Source organism: Trachinotus anak, unplaced genomic scaffold (assembly GCF_046630095.1).
Source record: "Trachinotus anak isolate AG129_WGS33_773 ecotype Australia unplaced genomic scaffold, CSIRO_AGI_Tana_v1 ptg000021l, whole genome shotgun sequence".
Lineage (NCBI taxonomy): Eukaryota > Metazoa > Chordata > Actinopteri > Carangiformes > Carangidae > Trachinotus > Trachinotus anak.
In genome coordinates, this window is record NW_027273872.1 from 14,155,894 (window position 1) to 14,182,956 (window position 27,063).

The 27,063-nt window shown below is 40.0% G+C and overlaps 2 protein-coding genes across 5 annotated transcripts; both read right to left on the reverse strand.

Annotated features, from left to right (window-relative positions):
• Window positions 1-56: 56 nt before the first annotated feature.
• p2rx3a (purinergic receptor P2X, ligand-gated ion channel, 3a) lies at window positions 57-7,646 on the reverse strand. The gene is made up of 12 exons (XM_071506746.1): window positions 7,214-7,646; window positions 5,175-5,310; window positions 4,708-4,779; window positions 4,230-4,299; window positions 3,431-3,527; window positions 3,250-3,327; window positions 2,933-3,074; window positions 2,331-2,467; window positions 2,149-2,242; window positions 1,028-1,093; window positions 853-930; window positions 57-764 (listed from the first exon to the last, which is right to left on the reverse strand). Exons 1-12 carry the CDS (start codon window positions 7,345-7,347, stop codon window positions 636-638), a joined length of 1,233 nt encoding a protein of 410 aa, XP_071362847.1. The 5' UTR covers window positions 7,348-7,646; the 3' UTR covers window positions 57-635.
• Window positions 7,647-12,882: 5,236 nt separating this feature from the next.
• ssrp1a (structure specific recognition protein 1a) lies at window positions 12,883-27,062 on the reverse strand. 4 transcript variants are annotated; one of them, XM_071457786.1, is made up of 18 exons: window positions 26,945-27,062; window positions 25,799-25,878; window positions 24,511-24,696; window positions 21,778-21,883; window positions 21,196-21,389; window positions 20,994-21,094; window positions 20,662-20,791; window positions 20,372-20,475; window positions 19,954-20,082; window positions 19,657-19,878; window positions 18,870-18,942; window positions 17,161-17,293; window positions 17,017-17,062; window positions 16,779-16,911; window positions 16,474-16,641; window positions 15,547-15,638; window positions 15,269-15,443; window positions 12,883-13,042 (listed from the first exon to the last, which is right to left on the reverse strand). In XM_071457786.1, the coding sequence occupies exons 2-18, from the start codon at window positions 25,850-25,852 to the stop codon at window positions 12,977-12,979; spliced, it is 2,112 nt and encodes a 703-aa protein (XP_071313887.1). In that variant the 5' UTR covers window positions 25,853-25,878; window positions 26,945-27,062; the 3' UTR covers window positions 12,883-12,976. The 4 variants fall into 4 exon arrangements, with proteins under 4 accessions (XP_071313887.1, XP_071313884.1, XP_071313886.1 ...); XM_071457783.1 differs by having other exon boundaries at window positions 12,883-13,045; XM_071457785.1 differs by lacking the exon at window positions 26,945-27,062 and adding an exon at window positions 26,872-26,890 and having other exon boundaries at window positions 12,883-13,045.
• Between the last annotated feature and the right edge of the window lies 1 nt (window position 27,063).

Sequence of the window (27,063 nt, forward strand, 5' to 3'; positions counted from 1 at the left end):
GGAAGGAGCAGAGGGGCAGTTGGTGAGTGTGTGCACATGACGACAAAGAGAAATACTCAAAAATGCAAATAGTTTTATTCTCAGCAGTGGTTTTCATAATGACCATGTTTTTCAAATTCTGGCTCAGCTGAGCAAAGCTGACTGGAAATGAGAGGCAGATTTATTCAGCTTTAATACTAAATCGCCTAACTAGCTTTAACAGGAGGTTACAGTTTATTTGATTAAAATGCTGTGAAATGAAACTGCTTATAAAATAGCATTTTATTACTGTATGTGTTTAATGACTGTAGTTTTAACTAAGCTTTATCCAAGTGGGAAAGAGTTGGCCATTCATTGAGTTTCATCATAAATCTTTCTTTTCTTGAGTTTTGCTAACCAAGAGGCTCCGGTTTGCCAGTCACTGTCATGGGCTACAAGGCCAAAGTTCTTTTCTTCCGACTCCCACTTCGAGTTGTGAAACTGTGGAGCTGGCAGCAAAGTTGTCCATATTTATCCAATGCGATAAACTTGTCAAACAAACTTGTGCAGGATCCTAACATCCAGAAAACGCATAATGAATCTCTTGTGAAGCAACAAGGCAAAGGAACAGAGGAGGAAAGAGGAATGTCCATCTCTTCAGGTTGTTGTTGTTGTCATCAGATAGGTTGGTCGGTGGTAGCAAGAGAAATGGCCCCAGAGTCATAGGAGCTCTTGATGCCTGGTCTGAGTGACAGCTGGCTGCCTGGGCTCTGGGCAAGGGATGCTTCTATCTGAGCCTCGGACACCTGGAAGGACAAAACAGTGAAGAAAAGCTCACCTGGACTCAGTGTTATGGTCAAAGCATGCAACTGTATTATAAAAAAAATCCATTACCTCTTCAAATTTCTTGGCTTTGTACTGCTCCGCCCCTTTCAAGAAGTTCAGTAAGATAATGTCGCAGAGAACTGTACCCTGCCGACACAGATAAAACAGAAAAGAGTAACGAAGGCTGACACCAGCAACGAAAATACATTTTTTATCATCTTTAGCCTGATGAGAAATTCCCTACCAGTCCAATGGAGGTGAAGGCAGCTACCAAGTTGATCAGCGTTGGGATGGTGTCAAACTTTCCTGCCTGGAAGAGACAGACAGAAGGAGATGGAGTCAGTTTTAAGTTTTAAAGCAGTGTTCTGCACAACTTCTGCATTGAAGAGAAAGTTTTTTTTTAAAGATGATGATTTCAACATACTAAACATTCACAGTCTGGGATGGAGATTTATAAGGAATCATTCAACATCATGGGAAATATGCTTATTCACTTTCTTGCTGAGAGTTAGATTGGGACAGTCTCTGCAACTCTCTCTTGCAACATTAAGCAGCCAGTTAGCTTGTGCTTTGACAGATCTGTGAGACAGGCTTACTGTTTCTCCTGTTTCCAGTCTTTATGCTAAGCTAGGCTAACTCACTCCAGCTCCATAGGTATGGATGTTTTCATCTACATCTCAGCAAGACAACAGACAACTGTAATTCCAAAAATGTCAAAGTATTTCTTTAAGGTAGCAAACAACTGTCCTTACTATCCAGGACTTCAATAGTAGCTAGTTGTTGCCCATTAGACACTTGTAATAACAACAGGTTTCTGTTTGAAATAATCAATAGTATTATGTAACTTTTAAGGATATAGTGTATTTAATCATATTTTAAAGGTCAACTACTCCATCGAACTCAGGTTATTAAACATTCTTATAATGGGTTGTTAAAAAGATCAATATGGGGACATTTGTGTTGTGACACTGAGCAGTACAATGCAAGTGGGGGAGAGAAAGGAGGGAAAAATTTGACTGACTTTGTTCACTGTGCCTGGCTTCAGGTGGTTCCTCTTTTTATAAATGACCCCTCCAGGCCTCCGAGACTTTGGACCTGAAAGTCTGGCCTATGACATCACTGTAAGGGAGGGGCCAGAGGATTTGGCTAAACCGAATATGAAAATAAATAGGACAGGATGTAGCTAAGTTTGAGCAGAGAAAGACATTTTTAGAAATAATATAGCTTCTGTTGGGAAAATGGTCATATACCAACAAAACTGCTGAACTGCTTTGGCAACAACATGCTTTTGTTCATGCCAATAAATCTATTTGAATTAATATCCACACACAAATTCCCTGGTCACCACTATTTCACACAACTCACATTGCCCGTGACCATAACATCAAAGCGGATTGCATATGCTTTGTGAAGTGTTCGAAACTCAGTCCCATTCTCTGTCTTGAAATATTTGGCAAATCTGCGTTAAAAGAGAGGGAAAATCTGATTAAATGATGAGAAGGAATAAAGAGTGAGTGGATGCCAAGAGGAAAAATCAGCCTCCCTACCTGAAGTTGTAGCCTTTAGAGATGGCGTTCTTTTCAAACGGTGCATCCAGTCGTGTGAAAGAGTACTCGGGTTTACAATTCTCAATGTCCAGGTCCAAGTTACACTTCCACTGAATGTTTATTCCTATTTCTCCACCCTGAGAGAGAAGGGTCAGGAAAAGAGAGGTGCACCTTGAGGCTCTACACCTGTAAGTATTTGGTAAATAAGACAGTATCCTCACGTGTTCAGAATAAGCCTTCTTCCTGTAATAATCGGAGTTAGGTCAAACCACAAAATGCTATAGTGAAAATAATCTAATTGGAATGAATTAAATTTGTTGTGACATTTTCACTTTTTGAATGCTGGTGTGACATGAGGTCGAACAAGCGCAGGAAGGTGAGGAAGGTGACCTGTAACTCTACTGACACTTAAATTGTGTTAATTCTTCATGACAGTCCAAACCCTCCCTTCTTTTCCCATGCACGACAACAAAACTGCACTGATACTGAAGTCAACTCTGTGTGTAGGCCACTGTACAGTCAACGTTTTAACCGTGGAGGATGAAGAGTGAATTAAATTTTCAGGAAAAAGAAGAGGAAGGAGGATAGGGGAGAGGTAAGACCTTGTCTGCCAGGCTTTTCACACTCTGCCCGGTGTAGTTCAGCACGTCCCCCACCCGAAAGATGGGGCAGAGGGGGTTCGTCTCTGGATGGTAGGTACAATTCCTGATCTCTGCGGCTGTCATTGAGGAGGCAAAGTTCCCTCTGAGAGACAAACATTTCATGTTTCATGTTCGTGATTACAAAAAACATTGTAGTTCAGAAGCATGTATGATGATTACATTTGTTCGCACATTTGTTGCGCTCATCAAATTACCATGTTTCTGCTGCTGAAATTTTAGAATATGTACATGAGCATGCATGCCTGTGTGTGTCCTACCTGGTGACATTGAAGCGTGGAAAGCGAATACTGTTTTTGATGAAAATGGTGAAGTTTTTCACTTCCAGCATCGGTTTGCTGAGGAGGATGTTGACAAAGAAGGAGGGGAGAGGATGATAATCGAGTATTTAAATGAGGGAAATCTTGTGCGTTTGTATGTTTGCGGGTGTGTAAATCTTACATTTTAACGTTGTCGTTCTCGGCTGGACACCATCCTTCAATCTCACACTGACCTCTGGAGTCATTGGAGGGTTTAAGGCAAACACCTGTTATTACCCCTGGTGTGTGAGAGAAAGAAAGAGAGGAGAGATGGTGTGTTGAATTAGAAGCTCAGACACTCATTATTTCTGAAATCATCTGGTTGATGGACTAATACAGTGGACGGCTAAACAATGAGCTGAGCCTTCCTATAAAGCTCCATAAAGCCGAGCGGAGCTGCAGGTTCAAATGAGGACTTTCTGTAGGTTCATCACTGTGATCGACTCCTGTCACATTCTCACGCTGTTTTCACATTACCATTTCATACACAGTGCAGAGTGTAAACTATGGGTTACAGCCGCTTTAAAGGAATTATTTGTTAAGTTTTCCTATTGCAACACAGCCAACTTTATCACCAACAGCTGTTTACTTACCAGTCTAGAAGAAACATTATGAGTTCAGCATCAAACTTCATTCCTTTACCCACCGGGAGCTGTCTCCAGCAACGCCAGTGTTAACGCTTGTTTTACTTCTATTTCTGTCACTTATTTTAGCATGCTAACCAGCTCGCTCCAGCCTTGCAGGACTTGCTTTCCAATAGCGAGTCACTGCACCACCGCGTAGAAGTAGCGCTGCTCAGAGGATGAATTATGGTCAATGCAGATGTGGCTGAAGCTCTTGGAAAGACTGGTGAGTAAACAGCTGTTGATGCTAACGCTGGTTATGTAGCAATAACAAAACAAAAAAAATTACAAATAGCTCTTTTAAGAAATTAGACTCACCATTGGAAAGGATGGCACCAAAATGCTTGTGGCAGTCTTCATCTTTGTCACAAGTGAATGTGCTAACAGCCTGACAGAAACACACACACACACACACACACACACACACACACAGAGAGAGAGACAGAGAGAGAGAAAAACTTAAAATGTGAGTAGTGGATTTACAAGTAAGAGACAACAAGTAAGTACTAATGTCAGCGTTGGATTTTACACTGATAGAGGAAGTTTGCTATAGTGTTTATACGATGAAATAAATGGTTGCATCAGTTATGAGTGTGCAGCTTTCCCATTCTTTCTTTGATATCTACGTGGAAGCCAGCACCTCACGAGAATAAGTGTGTGTTTCAACTCAGTACAAGTAAAATCAGGTAAAAAAATACAATAAATACAGTGAGATAAAAAATAAACATTTATAACAGTGTCAGGAGAGCTCTTCCTGAAACTGCAACCAAAGGCAGTCGTTTGAATGTGTCCTCACCTCTGCACATCTTCCTTGGAACTGATTTTCGGTGATGATGATTTTGGTCATGATGCAGAACACGCCTGCACCCTGTAACACGGCACAACATTTATGATATGTACTGTAAGTTTATGTAATGCTGTTCAGTGATCAATGTATGTCTCAGACAACGTTAAACCATTTGACTATACAGGAACAGGATTTCCGGGGGGTTGGTGGTTTGACCCCCTTGTTTAAGGCTTGAAACATTTATATATCCGTCTTACCAGTAATTGTAAATATTACAGTATATTTCCCATATTCATGCTTGGAAGAATCTTGTAATACAATTTCAGACACCCCTAAAGTGGGCCGTACCATTTCTTAACCTTGACTTTAGTTGAACGTCTGGTCTACCTGCAGCTTAATTCACAATCTGTACAGGAGGAATACATCAGAATACTTATGTTTGTGTTGGCATTAACTACGTGTTATCAGGGTCACACCTGTGGGGGGGAGACATAGTCAGCCACATCCATCACTCGGTTGTTATGGTAACCGAAGCCTTTTACTTTGGTCATCACAGAGGACTCGATGCCAGTGTCCGCCACCTGATAAGCTTTCTCATGGATGAAGACCCAGCTGCAGGACAAAGGACACAACACAAACAATTTAAGAGCAAATTAATTTCTGGACACTGCAAGACTGACACTGCTTATACATGTTTCAAGTGAGGATGTCATTTTCTTTCATACTCAGGCACAATTAGTTTTTATAAAAGAGGGAAAATCTGTTGCTTCCAGTGTACATTTCTGGTATCTGCAAAATATGGTTCCCATAATACTGACCTTGTTGTTTTTAATCTAACCTCCATTTCAAAAATCGAACACTTTGAATTTCATTATTTTTGTTCAATATTAAGTCAAATTTAGACAGAAGATGATCAGGTCAGACAAAAAAGGAAAAATATATTGTTTGAAACTTGGTTCTGCAACAGTTTCAGTGTTTTATGTTTCCTTATTTTTTTATTTGGTTGAAAAACATGGTAGACCCAGTTTGCGCCACCCATGTATAACCAAGTTACAGAATTAAGCATATCATTTTTCAAAAACTCTTTTAACCATCTGGATGTTTTTTTTTTTTTTTTCCTGCACAATAACAAAAGACTTTTAACCTGTCTTCCCTGGTCTGCCTCTGTTTCCTATCCAAGACGCCAGACATGACGCACAGTATGTCCTCCATTTTTTTGTACAACACATGAAAGATATTTACCTGTTCCTTTGTTAGAAAATATAAATGATCAGAAAGTAACAGCAATCTATCACTATCACTAAAAGTGATAGTAAAACTTGATATGTTGTATTCACTTTGCACAATTGAGCATGGGTCAACAATAGCTACCGTCTTTGTTTTGATTAGAAAATAGAAAACTGTTTTGTTTTTTTTTTAAATGTTTTTTCATCTTATTAATGTTTATTTCATCCAGATGGTTGAAAAAAATCTATGAGAATTGTGGAAATACTTCAGAACAGCAGTAAGTGTTGATGAACACCCTTATTCTGATATTTTATTTTATTCTTATTTTATTCTGTTTTATTCATTTATTTATTTTTAAATCTGATGCTTTGCTGAATGACATAGATGTAATAGCAATAATACATGAAAGTGACTAAGTGGGACCAGTAATAGAAAACCTCCTTTGCTCTTTCTCACAGTTTCTTTTTGTCACATATTTTATGCATCACTTGAGTTACTGAGTACTTTTTCTCAGGTTCTGTACTTATGTGGGTATTTATACTGTACCACATATTAGGAGGAAACTTCCTACTTTTCACTCCACTACTTTTACAGCTACAGTTACTTCTATCGCTATTGCAGATGCTTTTATAAACAAAACTATGACTAATTTGGAAAATGATGATGATGCATCGTTCGATAGATAAACTACCCACATGCATATAGATGAGTTAATATGAGCTCCCACTTAACCAGGTGCAACAATAAAATGCTGCTTTACTGGTTAATGCATCAGTAATAACCCTAAAATAATATAACTGACATGGGGCTATTTGTTGCATTAGTACTTTTACTTTTGATTAATCAAATTTTACTTCTTTTTTTTCCCTTTCTTTCACTTTAACTTGTGGTGGAGTATTTTTACTCTGTGGAATTGCGACTTTTACTCAAATAAAGGAAGTGATTACTTCTGTCACAGCTGTTCTGTAATGTGATATTTTAATAAAGGGGATGCTGAGCAGGTGAGGTTTTACTTCACTTTACCTTTTTTCCTGTAATCTAAAATCGAAGGGGCATATTTTAACCCTAAACACAAGCGGAATCAAGCTATTTGGAAACCAAAGAGTTTTCACTAAACTATTTTCTCTGTGACAGTGACATTGTTTCTGAAATACAAGCTACATCTGAATTTGTCGAATGGATTTTTTTTAAAGCACCACCAATAAAATTCCCATCACCTCCACAGCACTACCATATATCTGGGATATCACATATCAGATAACAAAGACAAAACAAACACAATACTGACCCGACAAAATATGTGATGATGAGCAGCTGTACGATCCGGTTGATGATGCCCACAGACCAGCTCTTCACCACCACAGACTTGGTGGTCTCGTAGGTGAAGAAGTCAGTGACGCAGGCCCACATCCAGGAGCCCATGGCTGCTTGTCAGTGCAAGTGAAAAGGCGACCACTTGGGTCCTCCTGAATCTGAGAGGAAAACTGCAGCTCCTGTCCAGCCACCAACAGGTGCCTTTTGCTGATTGCTGTGGTAAAGCTGTTTGAATGTCGAGACGCTCGCTCCAGGTTCTGAATGTGGTCTCAATCTTCACGCTGGTCCTGACATTCAGTCCCTGTTGTGGCCTATGTTCATCTGCTTCATTGCATGTTTGATGGTTAATCCTCACTGTCTCTCTGCTCTCCCTCACTGTCTTGGCTTCATTGGTTTATGACACAAACTGGACCTCCCCTTCCTCTACTCAAATGAGCGAGGAAAATGTGAAAGTGTCTCTTCTGTCCCTCCCTCTCTCTCTCTGTCTTCCGTCACCACAAATCCCCATCTCCCACACCTCTTTCCCCTCTCCATCTTTGGCTTATTACAGCAATGTACAGTAGTTTTGCAAACACACAAACAACAAGCACACTCACACAGTTGTTCACGGGCAGCGATCAATATCCTTTATAGTCATTTTCATTTGCTCCAGACACATTTGTGACATCCTTTCAGCGCGTTTTTGACACTTCTTGGATGCTTTTATCCAAAGCAAGCTACACTACAACCACTTCATTCATGTTTGAGTGTTAGTGAGTGAATTTGAGGGACTCTAACTCCCAAACCAGCACATTTCTCTACAGAACCATGAAGGACACAAGATCTAAAGCTGTTTAACAGCAGCAAGGTGCAAAATAATTATTCTCAGTCTGATGATACAGGCTTCCTGAAATTGGTATACAGCTATACTACTGCTTCTGCTGGGTCCTTTCCATCTAAGTCTCCATCATGATAAAGGCTTGTTGAGTTTTTGATACCATTTAACTCATCAGTTACAATCATGAAAAAAATCAATTTTAGCTTTTTTTCATTTAAATATTGACAGTATTCTCATTCCTCCATCAGATTTAAAATGCTTATATTTTCAGACTTATATATATATATGTATATGTATATGTATATGTATATATATAAAGATACACTTCTGATTTCTGTGCTTAGTCTTGCTGGTAAATTCTCAGATTATGCTCCATGATCAGCGAATCGATAGCGAACCTTTTAATCTGCCAGAATGTCGGGGTGACTAGAGATTTTGACATACCATGTACATGAGTCGCTTTATCATGCGGTGTATTAGGTCATTGTTGACAATTTTGTCACTCAATGAGAATAATATGATTGTTTCATCAATGTGATGAAGTATTTTAAACTGTAAGGTATTTAATTTGCTGTATTATTCAATACAGACATTCCTGTGTGGTTATTTATCCAGTTTCCAGTTATCCAGATATGTATTGATATGTGATTTTATCCATATTGCTCACTCCTGCAGGAAGGCCTGCTCATACAGTACATACAATGTTGGGCAAAAACTCAAATAAATTGGGTTGCCTCCATTATTAACTGAAATTTAAGTAATTTTTTTCCCTTCGAGGATGAGAAAATGTTTCTTATCAGTGCCGACTTGTGCCGACAGTGTTTTCCTATTTATTCTGGCTCATTTTTTACAAATACTTGGAAGTGTTTTGTTGTAAGAGCACCGAAGGTTTTTCAGACTGCCCTGATTGGAACTTCAATTCATCTGAGATGCATTTATGCTTTCTTGAAATTGACCTTGAAAACTTGTAAACTGTAAATGTCATGCCTTTAAAAATGTAATTGCAACCAATCCAAATGTCTCCATTAAACATCCTTTGGTTGCATTTCTGTACATTAACAGTATAGAAAAAAGAAATATGATTCTATACTTAAGGCCCCTGACAAGATGCTTGAGACACTATAATAAATTACAAACTGTGGCATTACAGACAACTGTGCAATAATTGCGACATATGATATGATCACTTCTCAATACACTCATGAGCAGCAGCAGCATTACTGCCTCTCACATCAGAGATAATGTAATGATGCAATTGCAGTGTGTGTATGTGTGTGTGTAGATGTATGTGCCTAGAGACTATGTCATTTCTTAAGTGGGCCCATTATGTTTGTGGTGAATTAATGGTATCCTAATACAAAGCAAGATTCACATAAACACACATGCGAGCTTTGGACATACAAAGAAGCACACAAGCTTTCAGGCTGCACTGACAAAGACATATTGTCAGCATTCCTGTGATGACCAGTGATACTGGGAAACCTACACATCTGCAAATTGCAAATGCAGACAAACATGAGGAGGTAGTGGATGATTGTCAGATGGATTTCTGTGTGAAAGGGGAAACCATTGTGAAAGTGATCATCATGCCACAGGAAGGGATCTATGTAAACACATTCACACTCCATCCTTATTTGACCGCCACACTGACAGCAGCAAGAAAAAGTAAATGAACCCTTTGGAATTACCTTTTTTTGTGTGTGTGTGTGTCTGTTAGTTGTGTCTTTATTGAACACAACCATTAAACATCCACAGAGTGTCTCTCTCAAGGTCATTCCACAGCATCTCTATTGGATTGAAGTCTGGGCTCTGACTCCAAAAGGTGGATTTTCTCTGTTTAAAGTCATTCTGTAGTAGATTTACTCAGATTTTTAGGGTCATTGTCCTGCTGCATCACCCACCTGAGCTTCAGCAGGTTGACAGACATCCCGACATTATCCTCTAAGATACCTTGATGAAGTTGTGAATTCCTTTTCCCCTTGATGATGTTGAACTGTCCAGGCCCAGAGGCAGCGAGGTCCCCCATCATGATGCTCCCTCCACCCTGCTTCACCTCTGGGATGATGTTTTCTTTCTAAACCACACATAGAGCTGCATGTTCTTCCCAAACAATTCGACTTTCGTCTCATCAGTCCATTAAACACTTGCAGTGGATTGTGTGGAGCTGCTCTTTGGCAAAGATGCACAGTGATGATTTTTTTGGAGAGTAGTGGCTTCCTCTGTCGTGTCCTGCCACGGGTAACACGTTCTGTGCCATGCACTGTATGGTGTGTGTATGGTGGATGTTTAGCTGTTTTTTAAGACTTTGATAATTCCTGACTGTGAATGTTTGAATGATGTTTTCAGTATGGACAACAGCAATGGAACAATTTGTGTTATTAGTTGAAAAAGTTTGTCTCTTCATTATTGTAACTTGATGATGATCTGACCTTATTTTATATTCCAAACTTACTTTTTCTTAACATCAGGACACGCCAGCACACAAACGGCCCTAGGTCACATGAACTCAACTTCATAAATAAACATGCCTCATGACGGAGGACCTACATTTTCTCCCTCAGTCAGTAGTGGCACAATCGCACTTGTATTTGCAACAGTTCTGGCTCTAAGGATGGCAATGTTGGTTGGTCCACCACTAACTACTATTTGACAAACTGCAATGAAACTCTGTAAACATATTTATGTTCCTCAGAGGGTGAGTCTTACTGAACTTGGTTAACCCCTGACTCTTCCTGTGGGACCAGTGTCAAGGTCAACGTTTTAATTTATTCTACAGAATATCTCAACATTTATTAAGAGAACCGGTGCATTTTCTAGATTTATGGTTCCAAGATAATCAATCGTAATGACTCTGACTTTTCTTCTGAAGCCACCATGAGGTTGAAATTTGTCATTCTGAGTGAAATGTTTAAAAAAACTCCGGGATAAATTGCCTTGTAATTTGAATAAGATATTCATGGCCCCATCCCTTTGGTGATCCCCTGATGTAATCGGGTAATTTGTCCAGTCCTTTGGTTTAAGGCCAGATACCTGCACAACTGATGACACCAGCTGAATATCAGAATTGTGAGCATTTTAACATGCTCACATTAGCATTTAGCTTACACTACCACTGCATCCCAGTGCAGCCTCTTGGGGCCAAAACCATGACGGTAGACAGGATATTTAAAAATGAGACTCAGAGTTATCTCTGCGGAAATCAATTCAAATGACTCGAGGTAAAAGGGAACTGATATTAAAAATCAAGTGACATAAACACAAGGGGTCATCCTTAGAAAATCCAGTGAGTGTTACTGCAGCAGGAAGTGCAGGAAGAGTACCTTATTGTCAAAGCCAACGCTGCCCAAGTGGAAGTGAACCACACATCCGGGAGTGTTTGGCTCTTAAAAACCACTCTCTTCAACCCTAATATAGCAGCCCTTTCACAAACCGCTGTGTGGCCACCCGTTTGAAACCACTGTCTCTCTAACATTCATCAGTGACGCCATCAATCTTCCACATAACACACACTCCCAAACCACCCTGCCTGGTTAAATGGACCTGATGTACAGCACCACAGAGGATAGAAATCCTTTGGGAATTTCCTAAGTAAGACTACAGTAAGAGCTTCTGCTCTAATTCTGCCAGGTAATGTAGTGGGGACCCCCTGAGCTGCACTGTTATTATGACTGAACCAGCCTTTCCTGCAGTTGAGAGGGGCACCCTCTGGTATGCTGACTGATAACAGTAAAAGTTTTGAAGAATATGGACAATAGTAACAAGTTTTACTTGGCATGGTGAGAAAAACTCACAGGACCATGGTGAGGTACAAAATCTTTCTTGATCTTTGCAATAACAGCTGACAAAACATTTAGTAGCTGTTCTAGAGCTTTTGCTCACATAACATGATCTTCAGGGAACCAGAGATGTTCAGATTTCAATTTGTTCTTAGCAATTCAAAGACTTATACACGTTGGCAAAAATTTATAATTGTCATAAAAGGAAAATCACAGGTGTTACTCATATCACTATTCAAATATCCCAGTAAGTCATGACGGTGTGATAAAGAGCCAGCATGCACGATAGCTGCAGGCTGAAACTGAATCAGCTAAATGGAATCCAGCCCTCATTAATTGAGTTATTTACACCTTTCCCATTGTTACATGTTAACATCTTCTATAAAAAAAAAAAATTTGTACACTTGAATAAAATGACGACAGTATATAGCACACTATACTGTATAGTAAATAGGGAGTCATTCTGGATATAGCAACAGTCTGCACATGTCCAAAAACCTCAAGAGGTTTAATCAGCCAAAACATCTGTGTGGGTTTACACTGGGTGTGCAAGGCCTTAATGAAAAATCCCATCAGTAGTAACCACAGAAATTAACCTATATAAACTGACTGAAATAGATTTGAAGCTGTTGGTGTCTAATATCACACAGCAGAGTTATGTGAATGGTTGTTTACACAAAATCGGCACAGAGTATTTATTAAAAATGATTCATTTATTTATTTCAGCCAGAAAATATGACATGGAAAAACATAAAAAAAAAACCCCACATAATTGCAGTTTTTACAGTTCTCTACACCACAAGAACAAAATGGTTTCGCATCAGCTGCTCCCTGCCTTATACGCATCGACTAAGAACTCCTAAACTCCTCAGTGCTATAAATCTACAACAACCATCTCCATGGGTGAGATGGTACACCAGTATATCACCATTGAGTGGGAAAACCTGCTCAAATATCAAATATCACAGGAGCTTTCAGAGTCTGTCACAAGATAAGTTTGTGAACCTCAAATCAAAACATGAAGAGGAAAAAAGATACAACTCAAGTCTGTTGATTTGTCTGTCAGTCTGTTTATGTGATGTCAACATGAAGCGTATAAATGCTTGGTCCTTGGTTTGTGTGTTTGCTGGGTAGGAGCTTGTCTTTAGTCAGACTCTTCCTCTGAGCTAGCGGGTGTGGACACAGCCTCTTCCTCCTCATCATCTGATTCCTGCTTCAAGAAAACATCAAGAGAGGGGTTAATTGTATTTGTCTGTAATGTGTAATAAAGATTATTGCATCAACATGATGATTATTCCTTCCTTATTCTGAAATAAAGTAAAAATAAAGTTGAAGACGTGAGCGACACTGAAATCTTATTGAAGGCTAAATTACAGTCTGATCAAATAGTTAAATCATTCAACATTAATTTACTTACTCGCTTTTTGAATTAAATGTCACAACAGGCCAGGCAGTTTTATTTATAAGCAACATTTCATAACTTTCAAAACTCAATGTCTAGCTGTTAGGCAACATCCAGCTAGACAAGGAGGTGCATGTCTCACACAGCTGGGCCAAGAGTTTAAAATGCTAACAACAGCTATATTGATCAGCCAGGTGGATACATATTATTTCTGTGTGATAAGTAACAGGAAATGTCAATGCAGAAATGTCAAGGTCATTTAGAAACTGTGGCTTCAGGATAGAGATAAATTCTTATTAAAAAAATGTTTGTTTAAAGTAAACTAAAATGACTGCTTCACTGTTCTAAGTCCCCACCAACCGGCTATATTCTCATTCATGACTGACAGAAATTCCTTGCATGTGTTTGCTTGCTTGGCCAATAAAGATATAACACAAATTTGTTGTCATGACAGTAGAAAATGCTTCAAGTATGAATGTTGCTGCAAAGAAGCTACTAACTAACTAACTTCTAAAACATGGACGCTTCACACACATCGTCAACCTGGCAGCACAGAAGATCTACACAATCACCACAGTTTCAAGGTGGGCACCAAGGATTAGTGTCACCAGTTCAGTATCTGACCAAATGTGAAACATGGTCACAGTCTTCCCTTGTGCTCCTGAGTTCAAGTATTAAATAACACCCAAAAAAATGTTGTTGCAGAACAATATGATGTTACAGTGAAGTTGACCATTGACCTTTTGGATACAAAATGTCATCCCTTCATAATTTACTCCCATTTAGAGATTTGTGTGAAATTTTGTCATAATTAGTGTATGAATTCTTGAGTCATGGCCAAAACAATTTGAGGTGCAGTAACCTTGAGTCCAAGTGAACATTTGTGCCAAATTTTAAGAGTTCCTGGTTCTGAAGCTCTCAAAAATCTAACATAAGTACTAATTTGGGCTCCACTTAGGATCTCAGGATGCAGTCCAATTGAGTCCCATTTCTATTGGTCCTCTTCCAGGGCTGTTTGGTCTGTGCTATGCAGAACCAAGGTTGTATTTCGGGTAGTGTGTCTGCAGTGAGCTCAGGAGTGGTGTGGTTTAGGCTCTGCTTCACTGTCTCTTGGCTTTACCTCAAGAAGGGTTGTCCAGCACTGTGGTCAGTAGGACTCTGATACAGTTTAAAGGTCGTAGTAATTGGTTCTGCTCTTTCAAAGTGAATTTCTCATTGAGCTAATTTTAAAGCCTCTAACCAAGTGTCTCTCTCATTTAATCTCTCCTTGTATATCTCTCTTTGGGGAGGGAGCTCGGGCAGAACCCACTCTTGCTCTTTGCTCTGTCCTAACGGAAGAAATTCCCTCAAGGTGCTCCTGAGATATTGTGTTCACGAGAATGGAATGGATGGACAGAGACTAGAGCTGTATTCTGCGGCTGTCTCAAGGACATGTTAGCCTTTATCTACCATCTCCCTTTCCTTCTCTCATTCTTATCTGTGACTTCTCTACATTTTCTGTGGTTTTGATCACATTTCCTCTCCTCTTTTCCCTGCAGCTGTCATAAAGACTCACAGGCTGCAGCTTCATCACTATTCTTCAACATTATTTCTCCCCTCTTTCCACCTTTTACCTTTTTTTTCTGGAACATCTGGATTCACACAAATTTAAAAAAAAATACTTGATACTGAATTTGCGTGGTTGTTACTGAGCAGATGTTGATGTAAAAATTTCAAGCTTTCAAGCTTGTTGGTGAAGTCTAAATGTTGCCGTCCCTTCTAAGAGTTTAATACTGCAGCAGTAAACTGGACACTGGATCATAGGTGTCGGTTTTACTGTCTGGACACCTGTTGGTCAGACAACACTTAGAGTTTTCAGGGGCCATGCTATAAGATCAAATACACTGCTACTTACAGTGGAAACACATCACTATTTGTCATTTGCTGGTATGTCTCCTGCATCACTGACTGACTATACCTGCTGACTGTAAATTATGTGACAATGGTTCCTGCTGCAGTCTGTCAGATAACAACATCTATCATCTCTGGATTTACCTTCTTCCTCTTGGACTTGCTCTTGTGGTCAGAGTCGGATGAACTCTCCTCGCTGGTCTCAATGAACTCGCGGCTCTTGAAGCTGTCATTGCCTCCTCCCCGCTCCCTGTCTTTGTCTCCACCAGCAGACTTCCTCTTCTTCTCATCCTTTTTACCTCCAGATTTTTTACTCTCCCTAATGAGTGTGAGAGTGAAAGGTTCACATATATTTAAGAGTCTTTGTGTCAAGAGACAAAATAAAAAATAAAACAAAAACTCATGAGTCTTGTGACCCTTACTTCTTAGAGGTAGATCCACCACCACTCTCTGTGTACTCTTTCTTTAATTTGTCGTACTGCCTCTTGGCCTCTCCTGCCTTTGTTTCCCATTCCTAAATGAAACAGAAGCAGGAAAGTGGGGGAGAGAAATGAGGGGACAGATGAAATAAAGACTGCACACATCACTAGTTTGTCTGGGTTTGTTGAAGGACTGCTCTGCACAAGTACAATACAGCACAGATATAAAGAAACTGTCACATCTCAAGGAAGAAAGCGCCACTTTATAACTGTTTACCACCATCATTCTTTTGTTGCTTCCTAAAACTAAATGTTTTAAGAGAAGTGTAGGCTCCCTTCTGATAAATGAAATCCTTAAGACAAATACATCAGGTGATTTTCAGGTGGCCAATTACCTTTGGGTAGATGCCCTTTATACATTACCTCAGATTGTAAGACATTAGCTACATATTGGATCAGGAAAAATAAATGCAACTAACGAAACTCCCATTTTATAGTGACATTTGATAGACAAAAGTGACTCTGCAAGGAATGGGGAAAAACCTCTTTTGCGAGCAAACGTTGTTTGTGTTGATGTGACTTTTAAAACATGAATACATTTAGTTGGATTCATTTTTCTTTTTTAAATTACATAAAAATATATTTTTTAAAAACGTCTAATTTATTTATATGTTCAGGTTAGTAAGGCACAATCTTGTTGACAGACTGAGTAAAGACATTTCCTAGTACACCTAAATCTATCTAAATTAAACTCATCATATTTACAACTTTGCTTTCGTGACACAATGATCCTCACTGACTGGGAGTCATTCTGAATGAAGCTCAACATTGTAAAATTAATGTAAAATTACAACCGTCACTCTTGTTAAGCTAAATATCTGGTGTGAGAACAGACAAACAACACTCTTCTTCTTTGATCTCATGCCTCACCTCCTTCTCGTCTTTGCCCAGCTGTCTCCACATCTCTCCGGCCTTCTTTGAGATCTCTGTGATGGAGATGCCTGGATTCTCTGACTTGATTCGCTCACGGCTGGAATTCAGCCACAGCATGTAGGCACTCATCGGCCTCTTGGGGCCGCCGGTATCTTTCTGCTTCTTCTACTCAGATTGAAGAGGGGAAGGAAATTATCAGTTGAATCTTTGAAGTAATACAAAATTGCTTCCTGAATCTTGTCTTCTCTAAACCTTTACACAGGAATTATCACGTTTTCTCCTTGTCCCAACTGCTCTCTCACCTCTTTGCGTGGTTTCCTTTCTTTTTTCTCCTTCACCACTTTGGCTTTCTTGGCCTTTTTCTTCTTTGCGCTCTCATCTTCACTTTCGTCCCCTTCTTCGCTGCTGTCGCTTGCTGAGGCATTGCTGTCATACCTGATTGAAGGTGGCAGACGCAAAACAGGAAATGAGAAGAGTTTAGCTGGGTGAAAGAAGCAGAAGGAGACGGGTGGAAGCTATTTAAAAAAAAAAGCCACTTACTCTTCTGCAATGTCATCATCTTCTTCTCCCGGGTTAAACGACTCATCTAGAGTGAAACAGGACAGAAAAACCTACAATCAAACCGACTGATCTTCTGAGGTCAACATGTATTCTTACATCTGTCATAGTGAGACAGTCACTCACCGCTTTCACCACCTGATTCGTCACTATCGTTGCCCTCCTCTCTGATCTTGCCCTCAGCTTTCATCCTCTCTAGGTAGGCATCATGCTGGTCATCGTCAGAGTCACTATATTCGTCAATTTTACCCTTCATGCCCTGAAAGAAAATGCACAGTCAAAACAAAAACAAACCAAAAAAACACCACTACCCACTGAGGAGTGTTCCTCATCAACTGAAGGCAAAGCTCATCTGAGAAATAAAAAAAATAATCAACTCAGGGCTGCAATTAACCATTATTTCATCATCAATTAATCATTTAGTTTATAAAATGTCAGAAAATAGAAAATAAAATGCCAATCAGAATTCACAGAGCCGAAGGCACATTTTCAAATTGCTTGCTTTGTCCAAACAACAATTTAAACCGAAAGATATTTAGGTTACAGTGACACAAAGTAGCAGAATCATCAAATCTCCTCTCATTGGAGGAGCTGGATACAAAGCAAATTTGGAATTTTGGCTTAGTAAATGACTGATTAATTAAATGATTAATTGATTATCAAAATTGTCGTTGATTAATTTTCTGCTCCAACCTCAGTGCTGAGACCCCCATATAGGTTCTCAGGTTAAATCTGAGGGGGGTGCTACCTTATTAAGCATAGGAAAGAAGAAAAAAAACATTACTGCTATTCAGAATATCATTGTTTACTCTAATTACAACTTTTCTGAATTATTGGATCATTTTAGGTGTTTCAGGCCTGACTGAAGTGGTTAAAACTGGTAAACCACACTTTGTTGAGTGGTCAAGTCAGTTTGTGACAATTCTTGTCGAATTCAAGTTAAATTTTAAGTTTCAGTGGGCAACCGTGCAAACAGTCTGTGCTCATTTTTAACCAGTTCAGTGTAACATCTTCCTCTTTCGCAAATTGCAATCTGTAAACTACTAAGGGACTATTTTCTTCTCCTTCCCTTCTCCATGCATCAGTATCTGTGTCTGCCAGGGGAAGGACAGACGACAAGTCAGCGCAGCTCTTATTAAAACACCAACAGGAAATGGAAAACAGCCTCATTCATTTTCATTAACCTGCTCTGCTAACCCTGTCACCATGGCAACAGATGGCCTGATTACCAGTAAAACTGAGTTGATGCCTCGGCTGTGTTGTCAGACCGACCAGGGACTTGTATATGTCAACAGACGGCATTATGGGTAATGCAATCAGCACTGCCCATGTTAGGTAGCAGTCATGCCGACAGCTGTGTCAAGTGTTAAAGCACACCAGAAGCCCCCGGACCACACATTAGTCAGCAAGATGCAAATGAACAAGCACACGCGCGCATACACACACACGCACGCGCACAGAATTATCAGTCACACACTCCTTCACTGTCCCATGATTAGTCATAAATCACTCAAGATTTATCAACTTCACCACTAATCATATTGGTAACCTCAAACCAAATCAAGATCATTGGACACAATTCTCAGTAACATAGACACACATCAGCAGCACGCCATGCAAGCAGTAATCACTCAACACCGATAAAATCAAATGCCTAATCCACTCGTGACGCCCGTGACCATACCCACCTTCTTCTACAGGGGTACAAGGACAGACACACAGAAGAAGGGCAACAAGCATCAATATCTGGGATGGAATAAATCTGACAAATTGGTGCGATATCTTTGCTTACAAACAGGGAGATGTTTAAATGACTAAGAAATGAAAAATGTTACCTCTTTGAACCCTCTGTTCTTTATGTTGAGCTTCTTGGCGTTAACGAAGTCAAACAGTTTGCCGTACTCTTCTCTAAAGGAAAGAGGACGGGGTTAATTTGGCTGAAATTCATGGATAAATTCAGGGTTGGATGATATGATCTACAATCTATATCACAATGAACTGTCACGTTTATCTCAGCAGCAATGAATGCAACTTTAAGTATTTTCAAATACATCAATAAATGATGTATCTGTTCTCATGCTTGCTTACTTCTTAAATGTTTGTATAAATAAATTATAGTATGACCATTTTAATACTCTGGACTGGATTTTGTTCTGATTAGTTAATGTGCAGCTTCAGTTTGAGTCACAGAGTGGGTAGTTAGTACAATATGAAAAGAAAGCGAAAGTGCAACGATACGAGTGCAGAGGATGACTTTTATCACTTGTTTGTATTATGTTCTGTCACTGGTGAGAAGCCAAATCAGTAGAGTGGTAAATGCAGCAGAGCTGATTCTATTAAATTAATTCATCATTAACGTTCATACACACCAAACAGAAACTGACTGGGATGTCATGGAGTAGAGAAAACGCCAACCTCGATCAGAAACCTGGTTCATCTTAGAATAATCTATACAATACTTTGATCTGTGTCAATATCTATCTCAAATGTGATCAAAACCAGGCTGAGGCTCATAAACCAGCACGTTAATGTGCTTTAAAAAGTATTTATTGTCTTTCATGATAGATATGCTCATGTTATACAACAAAGGAATTACAGATATTCCTGAGTTAGTGTCCTCACCTCTCAATGCTGCTAAAGGTGTACTGGTTTCCTTGCTTGGTCTCAATCTCAAAGTCGAAGGAACGTGTTGTGGTGGTGCCTCGGGCAAAGTTGACACAGGAGATCTCTTCAAATCGCAGGTGGACGGGCGGCTTGTGGACATAGATGAAGCCTCTCTCCAGTGGGTAGAGCAGGCCTGAAGACGCCTTGTAGGAGCAGGTGATGCACTGAGCCCCAGAGTGACTGTGGAAACAATGAAGCATGTTTAACTGCATTTACTTAAAGTAATTAAACATGTGTTTTAAATGAGTTACGTACCCCTGGAAGTTTCCAGGCACAGTGATCTTGCGGTTGACCAGTGCCTTCATCACCCTGCTGACCATCTCATAAAGCGACCCTGACATGTTCTTACTGAGTTTGCCCTCAAAGCGACGCTCCACATCCTCCCTGTTAGACACAGAAGACAGGGCAGGTTTACTGTCTAGCCTTCTGGTATTTGTGTGCAACAAAGCAAAGAACTTTCTTGTTCAACTGAAAACACATGAAATGTGCTCCTCCAGAGCTCTGCCTCCCCCTGGTGGATACATGTTCTGCAACATGAAAAGTCTGCATTGAACAGCCTGTGTTTTTATGAAGTTGTGTTAGTATAAGTGGGGTCTTGCATTACCAGTGTAACAGATTTTGATACAAGCTATGCTATAGCTCATGTAAGACTTGGCTTGTTACTGTAACATACTCGCTCATGTTGAGGGTGAGGTTGATGTCCTCCTCCTTGGAGAAGAGCAGAATCAGAAAGTGATAACGCGTCTGACCCTGCTTGATGGGAGGATCCAGACTGATCTATGAAGACAACACAAACACACAAAAAAAGGGTAAGAAAATATATGAAGAAGATGAAAAGGGGAAAGGAGTAGGAGAAGAAGAGAAAGAGCCATAAAAAAGTCAAGATCATTCAGGGAACAAACTTCACCTAATTTTTGACATGAAGACTGTCGAAAAAAAGAAAAAGAAAAAAAAGTCACCAACCACAAAGAACATCTGCCTCTGGTCCTTGTGTGGCAGCAGAAATAGACGGAGGACAGTGGTGTAGGGGATCTTGTAGTCAAAGGTTTTACCATGGAGGTGAAGGAAGGTCGGGTAGATACGAATGTCATATCTGAAGGAAGAAAAAAAGAAATAAGAGAACAGCTCAGCTGAATTTTTAAATGGAGGCGAATGGTGGCTTTGAAAGTGCGCAGAGTTTTATATAAATAAATCCACCAAGTTCTAAGATGGTACATAAATTTTGGGTTAGTTTTCAATTGATGCAATAACAAAAGAGAATCTTTGAGTGACTGCATTTGGTGTTAATGCTCTACCTTCCTCTTGGTGTAAGACACTGCAGCTCTTTGAAGATACACACAGCGTCTCCTGTGGCCTGGATCACATCAGCCTTAGACAACACATTCTGGGCAAACGCCTGTAGGAAAACACATACTTTTAGCACTGTTAGAAACACAGATTTGTGCTTTATAGAGAAAGAACTAGAAGTAGAAAAGGAAGCTGCACATCCTTCCTCACCTCTACAGGGTCTTGTCGCTCGTCAGCCTGGCTGGGTGGGACGTAGAATCGGACCTCCATGAGGGACACCTCGGTGTCATCATTCTGGTGAAACTCCAGAGTAACTTCATTCTTCCCTGTGGCACACTGGGAGACGTTGGACAGCGGGATCTCGAATGCTGTATTGTCATTTATATCAAATGATAACAGTGGCCCTGCGATGGAAGGGAGAAATGTCAGAGGCAGCTTAATTTCAAGATTTTTTAAAATGTATTTGCAGTATTTTTTTTACGTTACATAGCCTTGGTTATTGAGGGCCAGGTCAGCCAGGTGACAAGTCTTTGTATCTTCTGTATTATTAAACTTCATTTCTCAGCACCTACACCTTTCTCTATCTCACATAGCTATTCTTTATAAGGCATTTAAGTTGATAAAAGTCCAATCATTGTGAACAAACTGGTCTTGATACCTTGACTGCTGATTCTCAGCCTACTTGTCATTTTCTTTACACAACATACATTACTCTAGCAACCCTGTGCTGATGTTAAATTCACAGTGGCCAACCAGTGAGGACATTTTGGTTGTTGCTGTGTGTATTTTTACCTGAGAACTTGGCTGTTCCCCAGTTCCAGCCCTTCACACACATGTCCTTCTCTGAAAGCTCCACCTTGTAGTTAGCCTTGAAAAACTCAGAGATCCTTTCAAAGTCCTGGTGGAGGTTGACAGGTGGGAAGTGATGAAAAGAGCAGGGAAGGGCAGGAGAAATGACAAAGAGAAAGGCTCCAAGTTAGTAAGGCAGTAAATGCACTGGCACTGCATGGGTCAAAGCTTCGCAAAGCAGCCTCCAAAAAGGGTGAGGGGAAGGGGCCTAATTAATCACAATGCAATTATAACCACGCCTGCTGCTCAGGCCTCTTGGGAACACTGGAGGTGAATGTAATCCATCCGCCCTCTCTGTCCTCCTCCCCTCCACACCAGCCCTGACAATCAGCCTGTTTATTTATCCTGCAGGCTCGCTTACAACTGGAAAGGACTCACACTCACACACAGTGACAAACACATGGTCAATCACACAGAAACAGACACTGTCCTGGTAGTGCACACACATGTGGAAATGATTGTGGTGTGCAAGAGTGTGTGCAGGGTAGAGAATGAGGCTCTGTGGGAAACAAAGTTTACGCACCTGGATATCTGCCTGTCCATAAGGTTATTATAGCCAATTAGAGCCCAGAGTCAGAGTGTGTGTGTGTGTGTATATATGAGAGAGAGAGAGCAAGTTCATCAGTGTGTTTGTTAGCCAGGATTAAGGCATTGTTAAGACAGGGGAACATTTATGAGCACATGTGGAAATGCATAAAATTAGAGTGTGTGCAGAAGTTGCCTATTGGTGTTGATGAGTGAGTGAGTGAGTGAGAGTGAGAGTGAGAGTGAGAGTGAGAGAGAGAGAGAGAGTGAGAGAGAGTGTGAGTGTGAGTGAGTGTGAGAGTGTGTGTGTGTGTGTGTGTGTGTGTGTGTGTGTGCGTGTGTGTGTTCCTTGTGTCCTCATCAGACCTGCTGAGTGTTCCTCTACTTCTCATTATAGTTTTGGCAGATTTGTTGTTGCTCAGCTCATTTAACCCCCCCTTCCACTACCCGCCACAGACACACACACACACAAACACACTCTTACCCAACATGACCCCCTCTCGTCTGTTTTTATTACATTTTTCAACTCCTTCTCCCAACCTTCATCGACTCATTAGTTATAATGCACTCATTTCATCAGCCTCATTACTCTATCAGTCTAACAATTTGGAAGAATATTTTGAAGAACATGAGCATGTTTTTTTACTAACTGCCATTTTCTCTATTTAACAAAAGAAAAACTTCTCAAATATCAATGTGCAAACAGTCCGCTGTACAAATACTCTATTCAAAACCTAAATAAATTCCCATCTAAAACTGGCTAATTTATGCTTTAATTCAGACTGAACTGTCGATAAATGTTAATAAGTAAACAAAACTAAATCTGTCCAGGGATTTGAGGATGATCTTCTCAATTAATCAATTCATTATTTGTTCTATGAAGTAAGAGAAAATATTGAAAAACGCCCTTTATACTCCCAAAGCCCAAGGTGATGTCTCCTTTTACCTAAACAGCAGTCCATCACACAAAGAAAGTAAATCTTCAGTTACATAAAACAGAAAAAATATATCTGGAAGCCACAACCACCAAGCATTTGGCATTTTTTCATCATAATCAACTGAAAGAATAGCTGATTGATTAATTTTCTGTCACTGACTGACTGTTTATGGCTCTGGATTCAGTGTCAGATATTGGTACTTGTACCAAGTATTTTGGTTTTGCAGGTTCAATATCCAGCCCTATGAGCAAACAATGCACCCACAACAGACAGCTGCATACATTCAATGCTACATTCACAATGTAAATGATGATGAATTGGACCAATTACAAATTACATGTGTTAGTGCCATGAACATCAGACAATTACATAACAGACAGCCCCTCTGGCAGAGATTCAGCATCTTTCTCAGGGACACTGCAGAAGGACAGATAAATCAAAGCGTCTACTCAGCTCGCCAGCGGCTAAATGTCCAGCCAACTCCAGATTACTGACACTGGCGGTGGGATAATAAACAATGACATCACGGCCTGTGCTCCAAGACGAGAGGATCCATCTCCAAAAAAATTTAGCTGATTAACCCCATGAGACACCACCGCTCACAGCCACACACTCCAGGTTATACCAGCGCCTCTATCCCAGTCTTTCACTTGCGTGCTGACATTCCCTATACACTCAGAGCAGTGGGGGAAAGGGGTGGGGGGGATAGGGTGATAAAAAACAAACACGACCACAATTTTTTTCCTTGTCTCTCTTCTGAGCCAAATTGTTTCAGTGGATTGATATAAACACTGACTCACATGAGCCAATGATTACACTGTTTATGGAACACACATGCTTGTGCTGGTTTCCCTCATTAATCCCATTAGGAGCTTTGGGGAGAAGAGCCGACTCATTCACATACTTTTGACAGCAACACACACACGCATACACACTTTGTGGTGGCCTTTGTGCAAGATGGTTGTGTTTTTAGCATTTTTCCGTGAAAATGTCACATGTGGGATGGAATCTGTTTACCAGCTCATGTTACATCTTTTGTCATAAACATTAAGCTGAACAAACCAGAGGTGTGTCCATCTGTAATATTCCACTGTTGCTCCACAGCTTTCAAAACCATAAAAACTGTAAAACCTCCTCTTTATTGCACACACAAAAATTAACAAAATTTACAGAGCCTGCAAGTCTTAGTCTTGTGTGTACAGAACACACTCACCGTGTCCCTGAAGCCGTCATATTTGTAGATGTGTCCTGTGCTGGTGCCCAGTTTGATGCCGTGACCTAAACACACTCGTCTCCACTGGGCAAGGTTGAGCTCACCAGCTGGGATGCTTTCCACCTTCCCCGTCTTGCTGCTCTTATAAACCACATTTTGCTTGCTGAAACGCAGCCGCCCGTCGTTCTGCAGCAGCAGGGGGAAGAGATACACACAGACACAGGACTCTTGTTATAAAATGTTGGGATTTAAAGCACAAAGTAAGGGTATAAATAGATAAAAATAGATTTTGATGGTAGATTAATTGTTTATGCAGTTTTTTTTTCAACAAAAATTCCATAAATCTGGTTCAAACTTCTCAAATATGAAGATTTTTAGTTTTCTATGATTAAAAAAAAAACTACTCAAGCAATTTGAGGTCATCAACATACACTCTTGTGTACTCACATGTGATTTTTAAAAAAAATATTATATAGGCCAGAAGACTACCTAAGAAAATAATCTGCATATTATTTGATAATAATCAAAATAGCTGTTGGTTGCTGCCTTAGTTCTTAGTTTTAATTTCTTAACAATGATCATTTTCCTCATTGAAGTTCGAATAAACAACCAATTTTGCCTCAAAGCTTATAAACATAAACTTAAAGTAACTTTTAGGTTCAATGCAGAGGTGTCTGCAGAACCATACATGCATTATCTCAACCTTGTTATTCTAGTTTTTAGATTTAATACTGGGATGCACCGATATATTTTGGAACCATATCCTTTTGCTTGAGATTCAGTAAATGCAAAGCAGGTTACTAATTTCAAACTAATGCCTATTATAATGGAGTAACATGATCTTTTTCAAAATTAACAGCATTATGTTTTTAATTTTTACTAATGACAAAGCTATTTTCAGGAACACACCTTTCAACGCCACAAATATGTGTAGTGAAACTCTCGCTGGGCTGGTATCACGTCTTTTAATAGGGTTGGGTGCATTGATCCCCAAAGTATCAATATCACTGATACAAAGTATCCTGCTCCAAGTATCAACATACATGTTGCTAAGATTGATTAAGTAAAACATGACAATTTACCACTGAAAACAGTCTTGTCTTATTTCAAAAATTATTTAGTGGTAATTAAAAAATATATTCCAAAATAGCTAATTAATCACACATACATGTCATAAATCATAATTATTCTCCTTTGCATGACAGTACATAATACAAGTTTGCTTTCCAATATGGTTCCTTTATACACATTAGTGTAGAGAGCACAGGTAGTTGATGAGGATACTGACCCAGGAGCCTTTCACCTCCTGGTAAATCTCGTTGAACTCCAGCGTGTCTCCCATTTCAGCTACAGGCGATGACTGATACTCTGTAGACAGACAGAAGAAAGTGCATTAGACTGACCAGACCATCCAGGGGGTTTTATATGAACTCTGACACTCTCATTATTGGCTTTTTAAAGTGTATATTCAGTTTGGGGCATGAAATTCCCAAAACTTGAGACAATACGTTAGCAACACAGTGGAGAACCTTACTTTTATTATCATTATTATTATTATTATCATAGTTTTATCTTTGTCAGACAATGATCCTCATCAGGACCGGTTAGTTTATTGTTAGTAATGTTTCATTTGTACCACAGTGGGCCAGTGATTTGACAGACAGGGAACTGCAGTTAGAGACAAAATACCATGACCCCCTGTTATTTTATTGAATCAAAAATCGTTTCCTCTGTCAGTTTGAGCCCCGATCACACCCCCAGGAGATAACTTCGGTCAGACAAAGTGACGGAGCCAGACACAGAGTGGCACTGCAGATGGAGAGAGGAACCTCCCATCCCATGATGCTGTAAAAGCTACAAAAAGCACTACATTTTGTGTTAACCTTTGTTGTTTTTGTGATATTCACGTTTCCGACCGCGCTTTAACAGTCAGACACCGAGTAGAGTCGTAAGCTAGCTAACAGTTACCGTTACTGACCGTTTAAAACCCACACAACGACGTTTTACGAACACTTTAACTGTAATTTTCTTCTGACCTAAACCGGTTGGAGACGCTTACCATTATGTCTCACTTTTAAACGCACAGATACTGTGTCAATTAACACCCAAGCTGCGCCGCCAACAATAGCTAGGCTAACTCGAGCTGCACCGGGTGCGCTTCTTTTATAGCACGACAAGCACCGAGTCCGCAAATGACTAGAATAAGCGCTGCAGCACCGCCGCACAGGGACGCGCCTTAAATCAAATCGAACGCTCTCACAGAGTTAGGCCGGTGTAAAGAACACAAGTGATGTTCCGATGTTCCGTTAATTTTGCAAATTAAATAGCCATAAATAAAGCATGTAGGCGACATACACTTACTTGTTATTTACAAATATATCCAAAGGAGTTTCTAAACAAGGGATGAATACGATTTAAAAACTTTATGTCTTACTGTGAATGTGATGAACAGCTTCGCCTGTTTCCCGCGTGTAGCATCGGGAGCTAGCCCTACGTCACAGGAAAGAGTCGGGGGATGTTTGTATTTACTTCCGGTTTTTCTTTTAACCATTT